The sequence below is a fragment of the Chenopodium quinoa genome, unplaced genomic scaffold (genome assembly GCF_001683475.1).
Source record: "Chenopodium quinoa cultivar QQ74 unplaced genomic scaffold, ASM168347v1, whole genome shotgun sequence".
Classification (NCBI taxonomy): domain Eukaryota; kingdom Viridiplantae; phylum Streptophyta; class Magnoliopsida; order Caryophyllales; family Amaranthaceae; genus Chenopodium; species Chenopodium quinoa.
The window spans coordinates 2,284,480-2,303,395 of record NW_018744821.1 but is presented as its reverse complement, the minus strand read 5'-3'; the positions used below and the strand labels follow the sequence as shown (position 1 = coordinate 2,303,395).

The following is an 18,916-nucleotide window of genomic DNA, read 5'->3' as shown; positions in this document are numbered from 1 at the left end:
ACCATTTTAAATGAAGCCCTAAAAAAACTTTACGTTATTTGAAATTGTAAAGAGGATTGAAACAAGATTTTTTGCAATAATTAATACGGAGTATAATACAGGGATTACTTGCTTGTTGCAACTCGACAACCCCTAATTAATCGATTATCAACATTATTTTGAGTTTCTATCTTAAAAATGGAAAACTGGGAAATAATAAGCTCATAGCAAAACTGAAGAAAGGAAATTCTTTTTTTTTTTAATTAAAAAAAAACAAAGTTGTCGTTAAAAATACAAAAATTAAGAGATTTGAAGTTAATTCCTCCTTTAGAAGCAAGAATATCCTTTGCATATTCGTTGAAATTGATTAAGGAGGGAAAAAAATTTAATTGGAAAATTGGGTAAAATAAATAACAAATAATAATTGAATGAGGGAAGATAGAAGGTTTAGAAATCTTATGGAAATTCAGATTATTTGACCAAAGAGAATAAATTGAGGATTGAATTGGAGTAAATGGGAGGAAGATGGAAAGTTGCCTAAAGCGCGAGAAAAACATACATTTTTTTTTATTTATTTTTATTAATATTTGGCTCTTTGCAAAATTGGGCCCTCAATATTTTGGAGCCCAGTGCTAAGAGTTTGTTTACACAGGCTCTTAGCCAACCCTATATATAAACAATATGAGAGCTTTTTTTCAAATACTATATGAGAGCTTAATTAAGCTTGAATTTGAGTTTTCATATGAAGCACGATTCAAACATACTAATACTCTTTTAATTGATATACCTTTAAGGAAGCATGTGACGAGAATAAAAATTAAAACTAGCGGGTTCAATTAAATATTTCGAGATTGAAATTAGTGGGTTTAATTAAATACTCCGTATAAATGACTAAATGAATTAGTGGATTTTTTTTTAATTTTAAAATATCAATAACTGGCATTGTTTTTGTTTTTGTTTTCAGTTTCTAGATTTTTTTAAAAACAAAAAAATCAAATACAGGAAACTAGAAAAATGTATTTTCACTTATTTTGTTGTCAGTCTTCAAAGTTGGACTAATTTTTTATTTGTTATATGACATATATAATATGATTTTAAAAAATAAAAAACAAAAAACTAGAAAACAAGTGATCCCAAATGAACCCCAAGTTAATGGGTTTCATTTTGTTCAAAAAAAAAAAATGTTAATGGTTTTCATCGGCCTCAATTCTTTTAAAAAAGATGCAGTTCAATAGCTGACAACTTGCGTGATCTTTACTTAAATAATTCTTAATATAAGTTATTTATTTTTTCTTTTCTGTACTGCATATGTTTTAATTAGTGCATCAGTTTGACTTATGTTTGCTTTATAAACTAGTTTTGACTTTTGAGTATGCAATTATTATTGGCTTTAGAGCGAGTCGATCACGAGAAGAATGTTGGTCGACTCGTGCTCGTTAAGTTTCAATTTGAGCCGAGTCGATTACGATGAGCTACTTGTTTAAAGGTTTAGGTCTCTTAAATTCATATTTTCTTCTTTTATATTAATTTTTCTTACTAAAATGTCTTAATGTCTTAATTTAGAATTATTAAGTGTTAAAATAAATTTTTGTTTTAAAGAGAGAATAACAAAAAAATATTGAATTTTTTATACACTTATCGAGTTTCAACCCGAGTTGAGCTTGGACCGAGTCGAAGTCAAGTTGCTCGCTAGTTGGTATGCTCAATTAACAATTTAACACCCTTACTGCCTTACACCTTCCTCCCAACTGTCATCGGGTTAAACTCAATCCTCAACCTTCAAACGAGGAAGAAGCAAACATGGGAGGAACAGGAAGAACAATTTTCACACTTTCTCTCTCCTCCAATCTATTATCTCACTCCCTTTTCTCTTCAACATCCAAGCATTGTTGCTCACTTCGCAAACTCACTTACCCTCACAGGGTTTTACTAGGGTTTAGGCCTCTTTGCTCCTCTTCTTCTTCTTCCATTACCACTGTTGAAGCTGCTTCAGAACTCTCTAACCCCACCAAACAATCAATCCTTCTCGAAAAGTTAAGGGTTAGACACCTCAAGGATGTCCCTAAAAGCCCAGAAATCAAAACCCCATCTCCAAAATCTGCTTCTAATTTGGTTAGTAATGGTGAATTTGAAGAGGGTTTTGGCAAAAATTCAAAGAAGAAAGGGGGTGGTGCTAATAGTTTAGCTTCAAATTTTAGTGAATTGGGGTTGAGTGAAGAGGTAATTGCTGCTTTGGAAGAAATGGGTATTTCTGTTCCTACTGAAATTCAATGTATTGGTATTCCTGCTGTTCTTGAAGGGAATAGTGTGGTTTTAGGGTCTCATACTGGGTCTGGCAAGACTTTGGCTTATATGTTGCCCATTGTTCAGGTGAAGATTTTTTAACCTCATTTTTTTAATTTGTTTGATTGTCTATTGGTAATTTTATGTGGATATAACTCGAAATGATGTATTTGATTACTGTACGATTTACAACGGGTGTATTGCATACGACAGGATTAGCCACACCCCTATTTATATAGAAATCACCCCTTATGTGAGGTTTAGTTTATGTGAATTGGGAATGTTGTATTATAATACACCTGATGTATTACAAGTTTTTGCTATTTGTTTAATGTGCAGTCATAGAGAATTCAGTATGTCATAATTAGTAATTTGTATAGTCCTAATTCTCTTAGTTTTCATACAATGGACGGTTACATCAGATGGTGTCATGGTGCTATTTGTTAAAATCGTGGAACTCACTAATTGGAGTGTATTGTTTGGTATATATTCTATATCGGTAACAATAATAGCTTGTGTCTATCCTATATCACCAATTCCACAAATTTTGGGGTGGGTATGGGGGGTGGGGAGCTGAGAGGAGTTCTCATACTTCGTATTAGTTTCTTTACAATTCTTTCAGTAGGTAGAGTTGTATTTGGGTTTGATGAGACAACAGCAAACACTAAATTGATAAACCCAATATTTGGGGTTTGATGAAACCTTTTCACAAACTTTTTTAAAACAAAATTTTGTTACCTCTCTAAATGGCTTGGTACCAATACCAAGATTTGACTACTTGTTATCTTTGATTATAATTTTTTCTGATCCACAATATATCTGTATCTTTTGTGTTGCTGAGAGTTTTTCTAATTCTGTTACTTGCTGGCCAGAAGTCATATTTGCTTCAATCTGTGAATTATGATGCAAGTTTAGCCATTGAGGCCAAAATATTTTTTTGAGCTAAAGTGCTACATGCTTTATGCTATTATTGGCTAATGATACTAAAACTTATTAGCTATTGAGGCGAGATGAAGAAATCTCAGGCATCCGGATTAAACCCAGGCGTCCACGAGCTGTTGTCCTTAGTCCTACAAGGGAGCTTTCTGAACAGGTACTTCATTCTCTTACATTCAGAATTTATTTGATCACTAAACTAGATTTTGAACGACAGGTCTGTTCTTATGAGTATGGACTTTTATTCTAGACCTTGGGTTGGTTTTACAGGTATTTCGTGTGGCAAAGTCCATCAGTCATCATGCACGTTTCAGGTCTATTATGGTAAGTGGTGGTGGTCGTTTACGACCCCAGGAAGACTCACTTAATGTCCCCATAGATATGGTAGTTGGAACCCCAGGGAGGATTTTACAACATATTGAGGATGGGAATATGGTCTATGGTGATATCAAATATGTGGTGAGTATATATAAATAAATTATTGACTTCCTTGAATTTAGACTAGCTTATAACAATGACTTAACAAATATGTCAGGTTTTGGATGAGGCAGACACCATGTTTGATCATGGCTTCGGTCCTGATATTCGTAAGTTTCTTGCCCCGCTCAAGAATCGTGCATCTAAACCTAATGACCCTGGGTTTCAGACTGTCTTAGTTGCTGCAACAATGACAAAGGTATGTTCTTTATTGATGTTACAGGGCTTGTTAAAAGTTCCACTGTTCACATTTTCCTTTTATTTATTGACGTTTTCCTATCTTAATAATAATAATAAAAAAAAGGAGCTCAAATGATTAAGATGTCATGTAAAAGCAGCCAAGATAGCTGTGTGAAAATTGCTTTGGTATCCCAACGTCATAGTGCTAGTGTACCTTCCTTGACTCTGGATGATTGCCTTGTTAAAGTTTGACTATATTGCTGGTTAAGATTTGTTACAATGTCTACTTTCTGGAATTTCACCAGTTAACAGCAGGTTATGCAACCTTTAGATTCATATTGTTTCACTATTAATAAGTTATGGGATTAAAGGCAGTTCAAACGCTGGTTGATGAGGAATTTCAAGGCGTTACACATTTGCGCACTTCAACGTTACATAAAAAGGTCGCATCTGCTCGTCATGATTTTATAAGACTTGCAGGAGCTGAGAACAAGCTGGAAGCGCTGTTACAGGTTTGTTTTGTCATGTGTTATTACCTCCCTGTTGATGATATTGATTCCGCATATTGCTTTGCATAAGGTTATATAACTTATGTTAGTATTCCTACATTTTTTTAGGGTTTGTGTCTCAAAGTTATGCATTCCACTGGCTTGCTGTAAATACCAAAATATACTATTTTTTTTTAAATTTTTTTTTATCCTTTTGTTTCTGAAGAATAATCTGTTTAAACATTCTTTGGACTTCCCAGCAAAAATGTGATCATGGAAGTCCACCTAGCTTTAAGTGTAACCAACTTTAGTTCCTGAATTTGGAAGACTTAGGTTGCTCTATCTAAAGCAGCGACATCCCTTGAGAGCTCTCAGTGATCACTCAACTTTGTGCAAATTAAAAAACCTAGGGGTATACTGCTTTTTCAGACTTAAACCTCTGTAGGAGGTGCTACTTGGAGTCTCAGATTCTTCACTTGGCAGAGGTCTTGCCCATGGTCCTTATGGGATGTGACGTTTTGGCTGTAATTAGCATGATGGCCTGGATCCTGAAGTCTGGGAGAGAAAAAAAGACAGCGCAAAATGTAGTAACCTGAACTCTAATTATGAGTGAGGCATGTTGTCAGGTGACATAATGCCATAATGGGAAAGCATATAAAGTTTGACCTTCAAGTCTATTTTAGGAAGACTTTAAGACCTAGAAATCCAAAGTTGGGCCCATTATGATGGGTTTTATCCATGTACACCTAAGAGTTACTTCCTTCATTTTTTTAGTTGACACCGTTTGACTTTTACACTGTTCACACATTACACTTTGACTCGCTTTTGTGACTTATAGATGAGATAAAATATAGTCATGTGGGATCTTGTTTAAATCGTCTTGATATGTATTTTATTAATATCTACTTTTTATAATTTTACAATGTTGATATTTAGAGTTGTTAAGCGTTAAAAACATGCGTTGGCAAGCGTGATAATAGAAAGGTGTCAACTAAAAAAACCAGAGGAAGTATTTTTTATTAATTATTTTTTAAGTAATTTTAGGACTAAGACTTTGTTGTTGTAAATATCGTTTTAGGAATTTGATTCTTTCATTCTTTATTGTAGGAACAATGTGTCGTTATTTTATCTAATTCATCTTGGTTTAGGGGAAATTTTATAATAACTAAATCATCTCAATGATTGTGTGAAGGTTATTGTTAGGTAAGAGGTAGCACGATACCACCCAAAAAAAAAAAAAACACTGTGATATGCTAATAGCTAAAATTGTGCGTTATCAAAACAAATTTGAAATTCAGATTTCTTGAGGCTCATGCAGTATATTTCATTGTTTGAAGCTCACTTATCTATTGGCAGTTTTCCATTTGGTCTTACTTTGCTTGTGATTTCACTTCCTTTCTGCTTTTTAGTGCATCAATCTGCTTTATGAGGTCTATAAATGTGAAATCAATTTGAGCTCGTGTAATGCATTTCTTTTGATTGTGTAATCATGAACAATGACCTCAAGTGCCCTTTGGTGGCTGATGATAATGACCATAGTTTGATTTCATTCTATTATTCTTGTTTTGAGCATGATAATTCTTTTCCACGTACTTATGATTGTTTCTGATGTTATTGTTACAAACATGTCCCATATGTCCAAAAACCCACCTGCCCGAAGCCACACAAAAGTATTCAATGCATGTGCAGGCATTGCTTGCTTTCGGTTTTAATTCTAGGTGGATGGAACCTGGAAGCATGTGAATGCTCAAAAGCCAAAGATCATTTCCATCTTGCAAGTTTGAGCGCTAAAAATTTTGGCATGGATTAGATCGTTAGGGTCAGAGTCTTGTACACACTTTTGTTTCTTTGTTAGCTGTGCATTGCAATTTGAGGGTGTCTAGTGGGCACAAGTGAAAGTATGAGAGGGACATTGAAAGGGGCTATTATGTGAGAGTTGAGTTTGAATACATCAAAGTCACAAGCTGATAGGAAGGCATAGGTTCGATCAAAGATCAAATCTTAGTTTATTTGAATGGTGACTGGTAATGAAGCTTAACTTGGATGTGAAGGCTAAGTACAGAGGCTTATTTGATTTTATAAAGCATGGTGCAAGAATTGCTTCAAGGTGCAACAATCATTAGAAAATTGATCTATGTCACTGTTAAAGGTCATCACGCAAACAAGCATGACTAAAACTAAAAGGCTTACGAAACATTAAAAATCATACGAAGTAGATAGGGCTCTAGACTAATAATTTATCACTCGTTTTTCAGCTTACATTTTTTTATTTAGTGAGATTTTTATTTTTGATTTACTTTTTCCTTTGAATAATTTCTAACAGAAGGGAAATTTTCTTTGTTCCTTCTCTTCTGAAAAGGGAGAATTACACGTAGTTCTCATGACTCATGATGACTTCAAGTTTCATCATCTATCAAGTGCTCTTTTGGCTATTATGCTCTTGATCATGCTTCCCCAGAGTAAACTTCATGGCGTTTATGCAATCATTTAAATCCTTTAGTTGTAAGATGTTAGCCTGTAACCTTTTTTTCCAATTCCAAGTGAATGAAATAATAGAATTTCTTTTAATGCTTCTCTACAATTGTGTCACTAAACAGAATTTTATTTATTTATTTTTTCTTTCCGGAAGATAGGCCAGCACAATGATTTTTTTGAATAGCTGAAGAAAGGAGATTTTTCACTAGAGGATAGCCTATCTTCTTGCTTACCAGCTAGCCTGCCTTTATTTTTTCTCTTGGATTTTACTGCTCTTATGCAAAGACCTCAAAGGAATAAAGTATTTGAGAAATTTTTGGGCCTTTTGTGGGAATGGGATCTTAAGTTCTTAGTTGCATATTTGACATGGGCCTTTTATGGGTATGGGATCTTAAGTTTTTAGTTGCATATCTGACATGGGCCTTTGTGGGTATGGGATCTTAAGTTCTTAGTTGCATATCTGACACCACATCTAACTCATCTGAATTCAGAAGTGTTGTTATGTATGACACTCATTTTTTCGTTTTATTGTCAATGCAGGTTCTTGAACCTAGCCTGTCTAAAGGAAATAAAGTCATGGTCTTCTGTAATACTTTGGATTCAAGTCGTGCTGTCGATCACTTCCTCCGTGAAAATCAAATCTTTACAGTTAATTATCATGGAGAAGTCCCTGCAGAACAAAGGTAAGGCAAACTGTTCTAACTTTGGAGTAGATATTTATAATTAATGGAAGTGCATCATCATATAACTAAACATGACAAAGACAAAACGTCACAACCTTAGGTCCAATCTTACTTAATAGCAGTTTTCATAAGTGTCAGTTTCTTTTATTGTAACAAGTGGTTGATTGCATTACTTTGTCATGAGTTTGCTGGAAGCTCCTTTCTGGAGCATCTCTATGATGGCCAACTAGTCCATTTTCCAGCATAATACAGATGGAATTAATTTTCTGAAGCCTATTTTAGTGATAATGCTCTTGTTCCACTTCATTGGGTTTATTGAGTTATTTGATAAGACTCTAAAGCTGAAAACCACCTGCTATATCAATACTTTGGGACAATGCTTACAATCCAGGATATAAACAAGACATGCTGCAACCAGAAAATTTCTTTGCTTGTTCCTTCTATTTATAATTTTTTAGGGAGAGGGGTGGGGTGTGGTTGATTTAGAATGGCAAAGTAACGCATATATATATTTGGGAATCATTTTTGCACACATGTGGAAGACTTGATATTCACTGAAAAATGGTGCTAGTTGTACCCTATTTTCCTGAATATTGTATATTCTTTCCTTGAATGCAGTGTCTAGGTCTCTTGGAGGGAACTGATTATTCTTAGAGGCATTGTGATATTGGCTGCTGAAAAAAATATGCTTTTTATGGAAGAATCTAAAGTCAGATGTTCTTTGGATTCTTATTTTAGGCAACCCAAACTAGATTACCATTGTTCATCACGATACGTGTTTAGGTGTTAGAGTCAGCTATTTCATGAAAAAATGTATGTTTGGGCCCATGATGAAGTGTCCATACTTGTGTCAATTCCCCACCCACAATTATATTTCTTGCTTCCATTTATTGAACTGTCATGTTAAACTCACACATTAATTGGATTATTCACTCATTTCTTTGATGCTTGTTCAAGGGTTGAGAATCTCAAAAAGTTTAAAGATGAAGATGGCGATTGTCCCACTTTGGTCTGTTCTGATCTCGCTGCTAGGGGACTGGACTTGGATGTGGACCATGTTATCATGTTTGACTTTCCTAAGAATTCTGTGAGTATGAGAGCATAGTGTTTGCTTTCTATTTGTTATGTGAAGTCTTCCAAATTATTGAATCTCAAGTAACAATTGTGCAGGTTGATTATCTCCATCGCACTGGAAGAACTGCACGTATGGGTGCTAAAGGTACCTAAAAACTGCAACTGAAATTGATAATTGATTGTCCAATTCGATGAATGTTTTGCCTAAACCTGTAAAGGCCTGTTCTCTTGAATATATCTTAGTATTGATTTTCATTCATGTAGTTACTAGTAATATATGTTTAGTTGGGTGTGTGAAATACATAGGCGAAGGCCTTTAATCATATGGCCTTTCCATATTGTGGATCTGTTGCTAGCGGGTAATGACCAGAGGTCAATTCTTATTTTCTATGACCATGTGGTTGGGGATTGAGGGCTGCTGCTTCTAATTGTTTGGTCTCCGGCTGACCTGACTTGGCCACATGCTTCCCACGAAGCTGTCAAGTACGCATGTTTTCTTGATTAGAAAGAGAAAAAAACAATATCAAAGGACAAACCACCTCTAAGTCCAAATACCATCTTAACAATTACGTAGTATGTAGTGGATTAAGGTTTACTGCTTTTGACTGAATAATTGAATATTGGGTCTTCGGTAAGCTTTAGCCCTTTATTGTTTGGTATAGTTTTAGCCCTTTATTGGAGAAATATGCCTGATTCTCTGCTGTCATTTCAGATTGTTTTGGGTTTAGCTTTTTGTCCAGCACCACAAATATGTAGTAGAATTATAAAGAAATAAATTTGAAACTTGAAAGTTGGAGCTAACTATGGCAATCATGGCCTAGGAACAGGACCTTTTATAGGACTTGGGTTCTTTATATCGTTTTACTTGGTACTCTTGTAGACAGCTTTTCCTCCATGTTCTCTTGTAATCTATAAATTCACTTTTAAAATCTAACAATAGTTATGAACCCAATGCTCTACTTCATCGTTACATACACTAAGCCATGATACTGGTGTTTGTACTGTCCTATTTTGTTTTGGGTTCAGCTTAGTATCGAAATGATCCACATCACATAGTTAAGAATTTGACAAGGGTATCTGAGGTGAAACATGGTGCTCAGAGTATGGTTTTTAAGGCGAGCCTTACTTGAAGGGGCTTAGTTTTAAATGATCATTAGATTAGGCATTTTATTGGATGGTGCGGAAGTACAATCAACGTTTTTTGTCTTTTAACTTGCCCAATATTCGATATATGGCTTGATTTTCCTATAACTGTTGCAAGGACTTGACAGAACCCAAAAATCGTGATCTTGATATGAATTTATAAACTTGCTTTGCTTATGTTTTTATGTGGATACCAAAATATTAACTGTAGTCAATAATCTGATTTCCTAATGAATATTCTTGCGTTCATCCCTTGTTATCACAGTAAGATATTCTCTCTCTAGCTGTGTGTGTTTGGTCTCTGTGTGAGTCTGTTCAATATATCCTTGATGATGATTGATCTCATTCTTATTTTGTACATTTTCTAATTAGGGAAAGTAACCAGTTTGGTTGCCAAGAGGGATGTGCCATTGGCCACGCGAATTGAGGAGGCTATCAAGAAAAACGAGTGCTTGGAATCCCTCAGTGTAGATAGCGTGAGGAGGGATATTGCTAGGACGCGTATAAGTCAACAGCTAGGAAGTAATGTGAAGGTCATTAGGACTTCTGCTTTGAAAAGCAGAGGTAGAACTGCTCCAGAAAAATCCGCAGGTCCTGGCAGAAGTAATAGTAGAGCTGCTCCAGCAAAGTCCACAGCTGTGCCTGGTAAAAGCCGTGGCAGAGCTGCTTCTGCAAAATCCTCCCGTATGGCTGATAAAAGGTTTGCTACTCAGGCATCTGAAAGGAAAAGCTCTGGTGGAAAATTCGGAAAAGTAGCTATTCAGTCTAAAGGAAAATATGAAAAAGCAACAAGTCAGTCGAAACCGAAATCTGGTAAAGTAGTTGGTCAGTTCAAACCTACAAAGAAAGCTGTCAAGGGTTCAAAGTTTACAAGTGCAACTACCTCAAACAGACCCTCTAAGATAAGTGTTGTTGGATTTCGAGGACGAAGTTCATCCTAGGTGACAAAAAGTTGATTGAAATTTTGTTAACTGTACTTTTTTGGTCAACAGAGAGAGAGAGAGAGAGAGAGAGAGAGAGAGGGGGGGGGGGGGGGGAGAATAAGGTAATTATAAAGTTATTTGTAAATTAGAAGAATTCTTGTCAAATTATGGGTAAGAGTTTGCGACATACTACTAGCAATTCACTATATAATACAAAGTATTGGTTCAACACTAATCGATATATAGATTATATCAACGTAAAATGATTTATTGCTGATGCAGCTATTTTTAAAATCAAGAACAGCTTGTAAATAAATACAGAAGAGATTTCAGGGTGAAATGAAATAGAGTTTCAGTGTCAAATGAAATTGATTATCAGTTTACAAAGTTGATAACTAAAGTTTACTTCCAAGTTAGAGCAAGTCGAGCAGGCTTGTTTGGTGTGACGGTATTTCCAGCAGAGTCATATATGATGACGCCAGAATAATCAGGTAACTGGCATTTGCCCCCCATGAGTATGTTCTTCTGCCAAACAGGTCCTGATACATACTGGTTCTCCCCTGCCTCTGTGGGACTATATATCATCCCTTCGTTGTGAAGCTGCTGTATAACAGGCTCATTGCCCCTGTTCGTGTAGCAAGCACTCCACCGTCGCCACCTTCTGGAGTGAGATGCACACATAAAAAGCGTAAAGGCACAGAAGAAAAGCGTGAGAGCAGCAAATCCAGTTTGAGGCATACTCAAGGAAGAACTCGCTGCTGAGAGAAGGCGAGCCATGACTAAAGTCTAAGAAGGTAAAGGTGTATCATGTCAAGTTTACGAGTTTCTTATTTATAATGATAGGTGCACAGAGGTTCCATATGAATATAGTTTTTGTGGCGTAGTTGGTGTTTTTAAAACCAATGAGTGGGTCCCTTCAGAAAAAAAAAAAAAAAACCAATGAGTGGGTTTGTTAAAGTTTAGGAGTTTGGATAAAGCTAACTAATTTAAGATCAAACTTTGTTATTTACTTAGTATTATTTATTTTATATGTGGAATAAGTTCCTATGAAGAGTGGTTTTGGTACAAGATTTTGGATTTGTTAATCACCAAACCACGTTAGATAAAGGGTGTGTACATGGTTTGGATTTGTGGCGAATCGGGCTTCTTTTACAAGTAAGCTTAAATGCTCATTTAATCTTAGAGTAGAAAGAAATGGTAAAGAAAATTAAAAAGTGATTTAAAAAATTTAATTAAGAAAATTTTTTCAGAATTTTTTTTTAAAAATGACTCAAACCTGTTCACTTTTTTTCGGCATTGACTGAATTTCAAGGGTTGACTCCTGATTTTCTCTATTTACACCTAAGTAACTTTTATTGTTTCCTTTTCAACCTTTTTTTTTTTTTTTTTTTTTTTTTTTTTTGGTTTCGATCACTTTCAATTTTTTCTTGTTAAATTAGTTTGAGATTTCAAGGGGAAAATGCATAATGCCTTGTTCAAATTAAGAACTACATCCTAGACAAACCCAAGTAGTGAAAGATGAGCGAATGTTCAGATATCATAACTCTATATACCTGGAGCAAAATTAAATTACTAATGAGCCTGCTGTTAATACCCTCCGAGATTCCAATTGGGTAGGTGGAACCATCCAATTTTCCTTTAAACGGCCAATTTACCGATTTACAACTCTCATCGATTTCATTAATTCAACCCTACAAGTCTACCACAAACATTTATGACAACATATAATGATCATATATGGTTTCAAATGGCATCACATGACCCTGAGAAGTATTCCCTAAAATCTCAAGGCTTTTCGACAACGGGCCCAGAAACCTCAAAAATTTCTCAAAAAGCGTGGATATTAGCCTTTAATTTTGGAATTTTTTTGACTTTTTTTCGCCCGTAAATAAAAATTGCCAAAATTTTTACCATGGTCCCTATTACCCTCCGGGAGTCCCATTGGGTGGGTGGAACCATCCAATTTGCCATTAAACGACAAATTTACCGATTTACAACTTGCACCGATTTCATTAACTCTAGCCTACCACGAACATTTATGATAACATATAATGATCATATATGGTTCCTAATGGCATTATATGACCCCCAAGAAGTATTCCCTAGATTTTCAAGACTTTTTGACACCGAGCCCTGAAACCTTCAAAATTTCACAAAATGCGTGGATATTAGTCTTCAATTTTGCAATTTTGTGACTTTTTTCGCTCGGAAATACAAATTGTCAAAATTTTAACTATGGTCCCTAATACCCTCCGGAAGTCCAATTGGATGGGAGGAACCATCCAATTTGCATATAAACGACCAATTTACTGGTTTACAACTTCTTCGATTTCATTAACTCAAGCCTACCACGAACATTTATGACAACATATAATGATCATATATGGTTCCAAAAAACATTATATGTATCCCCTAAAATCTAAAAACTTTTCGACACTAGGCCCGGAAACCACCAAAATTTCTCAAAAAGCGTGGATATTAGCCTTTAATTTTGGAATTTTTTGAATTTTTTTCCCCCGTAAATAAAAATTGCCAAAATGTTTACCATATTCCCTAATACCCTTTAGGAGTCCAATTGGGTGGGTGAAACCTTCCAATTTGCCTTTAAACAAACAATTTATTGGTTTACAACTTGCACCGATTTCACTAATTCAAGTTTACCACGAACATTTATGACAACATATAATGATCATATGTGGTTTCAAATGGCATTATATGACCCCGAGAAGTATTCCCTGGATTTTCAAGACTTTTCGTCACCGAGCCCCGAAACCTTCAAAATTTCACAAAACGCGTGGATATTATTAGGGAGTCATTTAACACTGCGCTACGACAAGAGTTTATATTATAATTTAGACTAAGACATACCACTTTTATTTGCAATCAACTAATAATATGGCTTAATATCTTCCTGAGGTAAAAAAAGGAGAAAGAAAGTTTCAAAATTTAACAAATCATACAAGCTAAAACATGTAATACAAAGACCATCGCATTCTCCCTCATTCGTTTTTCGTATTAAGTAACGCGATCACGGTGGAAACTTTTGTGTATTCAATGTCCAATTTTTTATCCTTTTATCCTTGTTAAAATCCTCTTCACTTTTTAAATTTGTCGCCACTTCTTGAATGAGTTTCGAAATATTCCCCCATTGGTGAATCAAATATATATGGCGATCACTCAGTATTTTCTGTTCAGACTTACTTAGATTAGTGTAAACATAGTCCTCAATCTCCTTACAACGACAAGCTTCAAAAAAGTGAAAAGGGCTACCGTCGTGAGATGTCTTTAGAATGATTTGATATACTCTTGTTTAACCACATGTTGATACTATCAACTTGATAGTATATTTCTTGCAGTGACATATTTAGCGAGTGGGCGCTAATGATAATAGGACCTCCCTTAAAGTCATATTTCTTATTCGGGAATGGTTTACAGGGCTTTTTCTCTGAAATTCTCGCCGCATCGAAATAACCATTGACTTTATGCACATTCAACATAAACTCCAATATTTTTCTTCCGTTGCATGTTTCACATATTATGTCTTCTTGACCAACATTTTGAGTGAGTGAAGCAATGTCGTTATACTCGGTCGTCCCTCGCAAAGCATTTCTTAATTGTTGCACGAACGTTTGAAATCTATCTTGTATTTTTGGCTTAATCTTCAAATCTAGGTCAGAATTCAGACGTAAGCAACCAACTTTGTTGTTAATCGAAGTATGAACTTTGGGACTAGAGTTTAAAATTCGGCTAGTAATTGAAGTAATTCGGCATTACATTGCCTCTCAAATGCACCCAAACATAGCAGCACATCCCCACGCAACACCCACACCCATAGCTTACATAATCTAACAGGAACTATAAAACAAAGAAATAATTAACAAAATACATGAGATAATTATTGTTGTATGGAAATGTACTAATTTGTAAAACTGAATATCGAAAATAAGGTATGGGACTATGGATTTGTAATATCTATAACGGGTTTTTTAGGTAGTTAGGGGCAGTTGGTCGGTTATCAAATCAAGAAACAAAGGTTTCTTATGTTAGTTAGTAGGTATATATTATGGTTATGTATAACTAATTTTCATCAAGAACTCAATCAATTTCCAAATTTTTGAGGCATCATAAAACAACGTTCTTTAAAAATCGCTCTTTTAAATTCTCTATCAAATAAAACTTAAACCTAATTCTGTTAAATTTCTTAACAGCATGAAGAAGAAACTTCGAGAGGTTCAACATCACCCAAAAAATCATATGTGTGATCTTCGGGTGTGTGAATTTTTGAAAGTGGAAAAACGGACTCATCAAACCACACATGTCTTGCAATAATAATTTTCCAAATGGACGTATCATAACACTTAAAACCGCGATGGTTGAAAGGATAGCCTAGAAAACCACATGGCGTGGATCTAGCTTGAAGTATATGAATTTTAGAAGATGGAAGAAAAGGATAACATAAACATCCAATGTAACACCCCCAAATCTCCCTCTACAGAAATACTAGTATAATACGTATAATTATACCGTAGAGATAGACTTAGGCGTATTACCGCCGCATGATTACGCAAGGCTACTCAACTTACTAAAAATAACAATACTTTGCAGCGGAAACTTCAATACTCTTCTTTATTAATAATAACCATAATAGTAACCAATGTTATGAGTACTCCAAATAGATACAAGACCAAATTCCTAATTTAGTGAAAACCAATCCCGGGACTCTAATGCATCATTTATTGACTCCAACCTAATAATAAGCAACACTGCTTACCATTACGGTAAATAGGGCGAACCAAAACAAATAAGAAGTACGAGTTAGCAAAATATGCTAAGTACGATAAGTGCAAGATAATTAAACTCAATTTATTCGCAAACATGCTTTAAAACCAATTTCCAATAAATAATCTAATAATTCCAAACTTATGGTTTAAGACCAATTCTCAATAATTCCAATATCAATAATCAATAAAACCAAATCCAATTATTTTAAAACCAATTCCTCATATTAAAACCAGTTCCTCTCCCAAGTGTGCACACCCCCCAAGCTAGTCTCCTTATGTTACAAGGCTATTCTTGAGGAAAGACCCGGTCATGCAAAGTCCAAGGCCTTAACAATAAACCAAATCCGCATAGTGGGATTACCAACATGCTTATAAAGCATAAATAATAATACATCCATGATTCAATAAATCCTCTTTTAAATCCAATAATTCAACCTTTAATGAAAACAATCCAAACTCCTTTTCCATAAATCCAACTTGCTTTCAAAATCAATCTTTTTTAAACATGAATAATAAATTAATTAATCAAAACATGTTATAAAAATCAATACTCCAATTTAATTATTAAAACCAATCTTTTAAACATACTTTTATTTCATAAACCATAATTCAATTCAATTTAATTCAATTCATAATAAAATCATTCAAACATGTTATTCAAATCGATCACTTTCTAGGTATCTAGCCACCTAACGTACCTTGATCTTCACTTAGCCAACAACACTTCAAAAGAACTCTCAAGTAGCTTGATCAAAAACACCCTACAAATAAATATAACCTTAATCAATATAAGGTTAACAAATAATCACAAATAATTAAATTAAACCCTCCCAACTAAATGTACATGAACCTCTTAAATTAATTCAACATGAACATTATTAAAATCTGATTTTATATTATTAAAACTACTCATAATAATTTTATAGTAATCTCCCATAATAATAATAATTGAATAAAAGAAAAGGAGAAGAAAAGAATTGGATTTGCATAGGAAATAAAAGGCAGAACTTTCAGAGGCTATAACTCCTTCGATATAGATCCAAATTGGGTGATTATTGATCCTAACCTCAAGGATGTTTTGAGAGGAACAACTTTTTGTGAAACGTCGCTACCCCAAAAACTGACCAGAAGTACCCTAAAATTGGCTTCAAAGATGAACGGGATGATTTGTGTAAAATTGAGGAGAAGAAAAAGAAGAGAATTGGTGTGAAGAATGTGAGAGGTATGAAGGGGTATTTATAGGCTAGTATGAGCATGAATTATGGTAGGAAAACGTAGGAAGAATTATGGTAATTAGGGTTTAAGAGATTACTTGGAGAAGTGAGCAAAGATTTAAGGAAAGTTTTGATATTTGAAGGGATTGTGTATACTTGAATATGGAAGGTATGTATGTCATGAAAAATGTTAAGGAAATTGGAATTGCTTGGGGAATAATTAAGAAGAATTAATCGCAAGAAAATATAATAATTGGATATCAAAAAGATGGAGAATTAGAATTATGGAAAATAGGAGATTTAAGGGAGATAATTAAAAATATAAATTACCAAAATATTTTCCTAAAATCTTTATGGGATGACCGAAATTATTGAGCTTTCCTAAGCTCATAATTTTGACCTTCCTATTTAGTATTCAGGATTATATTTTGCTAGTTTAAAGGAATTAAAAATAATTGTGTAAATAACATTTATTGTAATAAATAATTAAATAATAAAATACCAAATATTCACCAAATAATTTAACTAAATAAAAATCAGATTTTCACATAGGAAAATCCGAAATTATTAGCTAATTAATTGGGATTTTCGGACCTATTAAAATAATAATAAAATATAGCTTTTGCCTTAATTAAAATATCTGAAATATAAATAATCTGGTTTTTAAAATAGGATAAATGGATAATAAATCTTATCCAAAATAATGATTAGTTTTCAAAATAATTTTGGCGCCAAAATTCAAATATCATTTTTGCTCCAAGATTTAAATACTAAATTGAATTATTAAAATACCCTTTTCAAAAAATAATAATTAATTAGGAAAATACGTATGAAAATACGGGGTATTACATCCAAAGACTCGAAGATGAGAATAATCGTGATTTTTTTGAAAAAGAATTTGTGTCGGAGAATTGTAACCAAGAATTTTGGTAGGCAAGATATTATGTAGGTAGGTAGCCATTTCCAATGCATAATGCCAAAAAGATGGGGGCATAGATGCATGACATAGAATGGTGCGAATGATATTGTTGATCGTCTTAATTTTTCTTTCGGCTTTTGCCATATGGAGGAGATGTATATGGACATGAGAGACAGAAAGTCATTCCATTTTGATGACAAAATTTAGTAAAAGAATCATTATCAAACTCACGACCATTATCACATTGAAATGCTTTTATTTCTCTCTCAAATTGGGTTTTGATATATGCTCTAACACGATTGAACAAATTATAGACTTGAGATTTAGATGATATCGGAAAAGTCCATAAAAAATTTGTATCATCATCAAGGAAAAGAACATAATACTTGTGACCGAGAGTACTAAGAACGAGAGATGTTCATAAGTCACTATGAACAATATCAAACGGCATAGTAGTATGAGTCAAAGAATCATAAAAAGGTATTTTCATTAATTTTCCCAAAGGACAAGAATAGAATACATGCTTATTAGCCTCATTACTACTTATAAGATTACTACTACGCAAAGAACTTAAGATTGCATTTCCTGGATGACCTAAATGGGAATGCCACACACTAGGAGAGATGACCGCAAAAGTTGATGGAATAGAGGCTGAAAAGAGTTGATGATCGGTGAAGAAAGGATAGAGATCACCACTGCTATTACATCTCACTATTTTGCTCCCCGTCTGCAAATCCTTCACATAAAACCCAAAAAGATCAAATTCAATTGAAACATTATTATCAGAAGTGAATTTTCTAACTAAGATAATATTTTTGACAAGTTTGGGAACATGAAGAATATTGTTGAGTTTAAGGGTGTTTTGGCTCAAGAATTTATGACCATAACCGTGAATTGGAATTTTGCTACCATCACCAACAGTAATAAAATTATTATTATTTTTGCTCAAATGAAAATATGATGACAAATCACCTTGAGAGTTTGTCATATGTGATGTAGCACCGGTGTCCATATATTATTTTGGGTCGGCAAGAGACATGGTGTGCATCGCTTGCTCAATGTTGGTCAGCATATAATCCGAAGCTTGAGACGGATCGTTCACAAAGTATGCTTGAAGAGGTGGTCTCGGCCCTAGAACTCCAGGCTGAGAGGTCATGGGCCTAGCTGCTACCCATTTTTGTGGGCCTGGGCCCTGAGAGGGATAAGGGCAGGGAGGCAATGCCCAATTCCTTGACTGCCAGTATGCCCAACCCTGTTGCTGTGGTGTTGGTGCTCCACGGGGTGGCAGCTGCTGCTGTGTGGTGCCACCACGGTGCTACTGCTGCCCGGCGCCACCCTTCCCCTTGGTGGTGCCACCCTTT

At 34.5% G+C, this 18,916-nt stretch overlaps 2 protein-coding genes across 2 annotated transcripts; one reads left to right on the top strand and one right to left on the bottom strand.

The window, feature by feature from the left end:
* Window positions 1-1,706: 1,706 nt before the first annotated feature.
* LOC110704172 (DEAD-box ATP-dependent RNA helicase 39-like) lies at window positions 1,707-10,981 on the top strand. The gene is made up of 9 exons (XM_021881957.1): window positions 1,707-2,349; window positions 3,260-3,355; window positions 3,469-3,657; window positions 3,734-3,874; window positions 4,227-4,367; window positions 7,359-7,501; window positions 8,459-8,588; window positions 8,672-8,720; window positions 10,091-10,981. The coding sequence occupies exons 1-9, from the start codon at window positions 1,780-1,782 to the stop codon at window positions 10,657-10,659; spliced, it is 2,028 nt and encodes a 675-aa protein (XP_021737649.1). The 5' UTR covers window positions 1,707-1,779; the 3' UTR covers window positions 10,660-10,981.
* Window positions 10,982-11,043: 62 nt separating this feature from the next.
* On the bottom strand, window positions 11,044-11,418 carry LOC110704063. The gene has a single exon (XM_021881849.1). It carries the CDS (start codon window positions 11,416-11,418, stop codon window positions 11,044-11,046), a length of 375 nt encoding a protein of 124 aa, XP_021737541.1.
* Window positions 11,419-18,916: the final 7,498 nt, after the last annotated feature.

Coding starts and splice junctions, on each gene's coding strand:
- LOC110704172 (XM_021881957.1), top strand. CDS start 1,780: ATGGGAGGAACAGGAAGAACAATTTTCACACTTTCTCTCTCCTCCAAT. Junction 3,875..4,226: donor TTGCTGCAACAATGACAAAG/GTATGTTCTTTA, acceptor ATGGGATTAAAG/GCAGTTCAAACGCTGGTTGA. Junction 8,721..10,090: donor TGCACGTATGGGTGCTAAAG/GTACCTAAAAAC, acceptor TTTTCTAATTAG/GGAAAGTAACCAGTTTGGTT.
- LOC110704063 (XM_021881849.1), bottom strand. CDS start 11,418: ATGGCTCGCCTTCTCTCAGCAGCGAGTTCTTCCTTGAGTATGCCTCAA.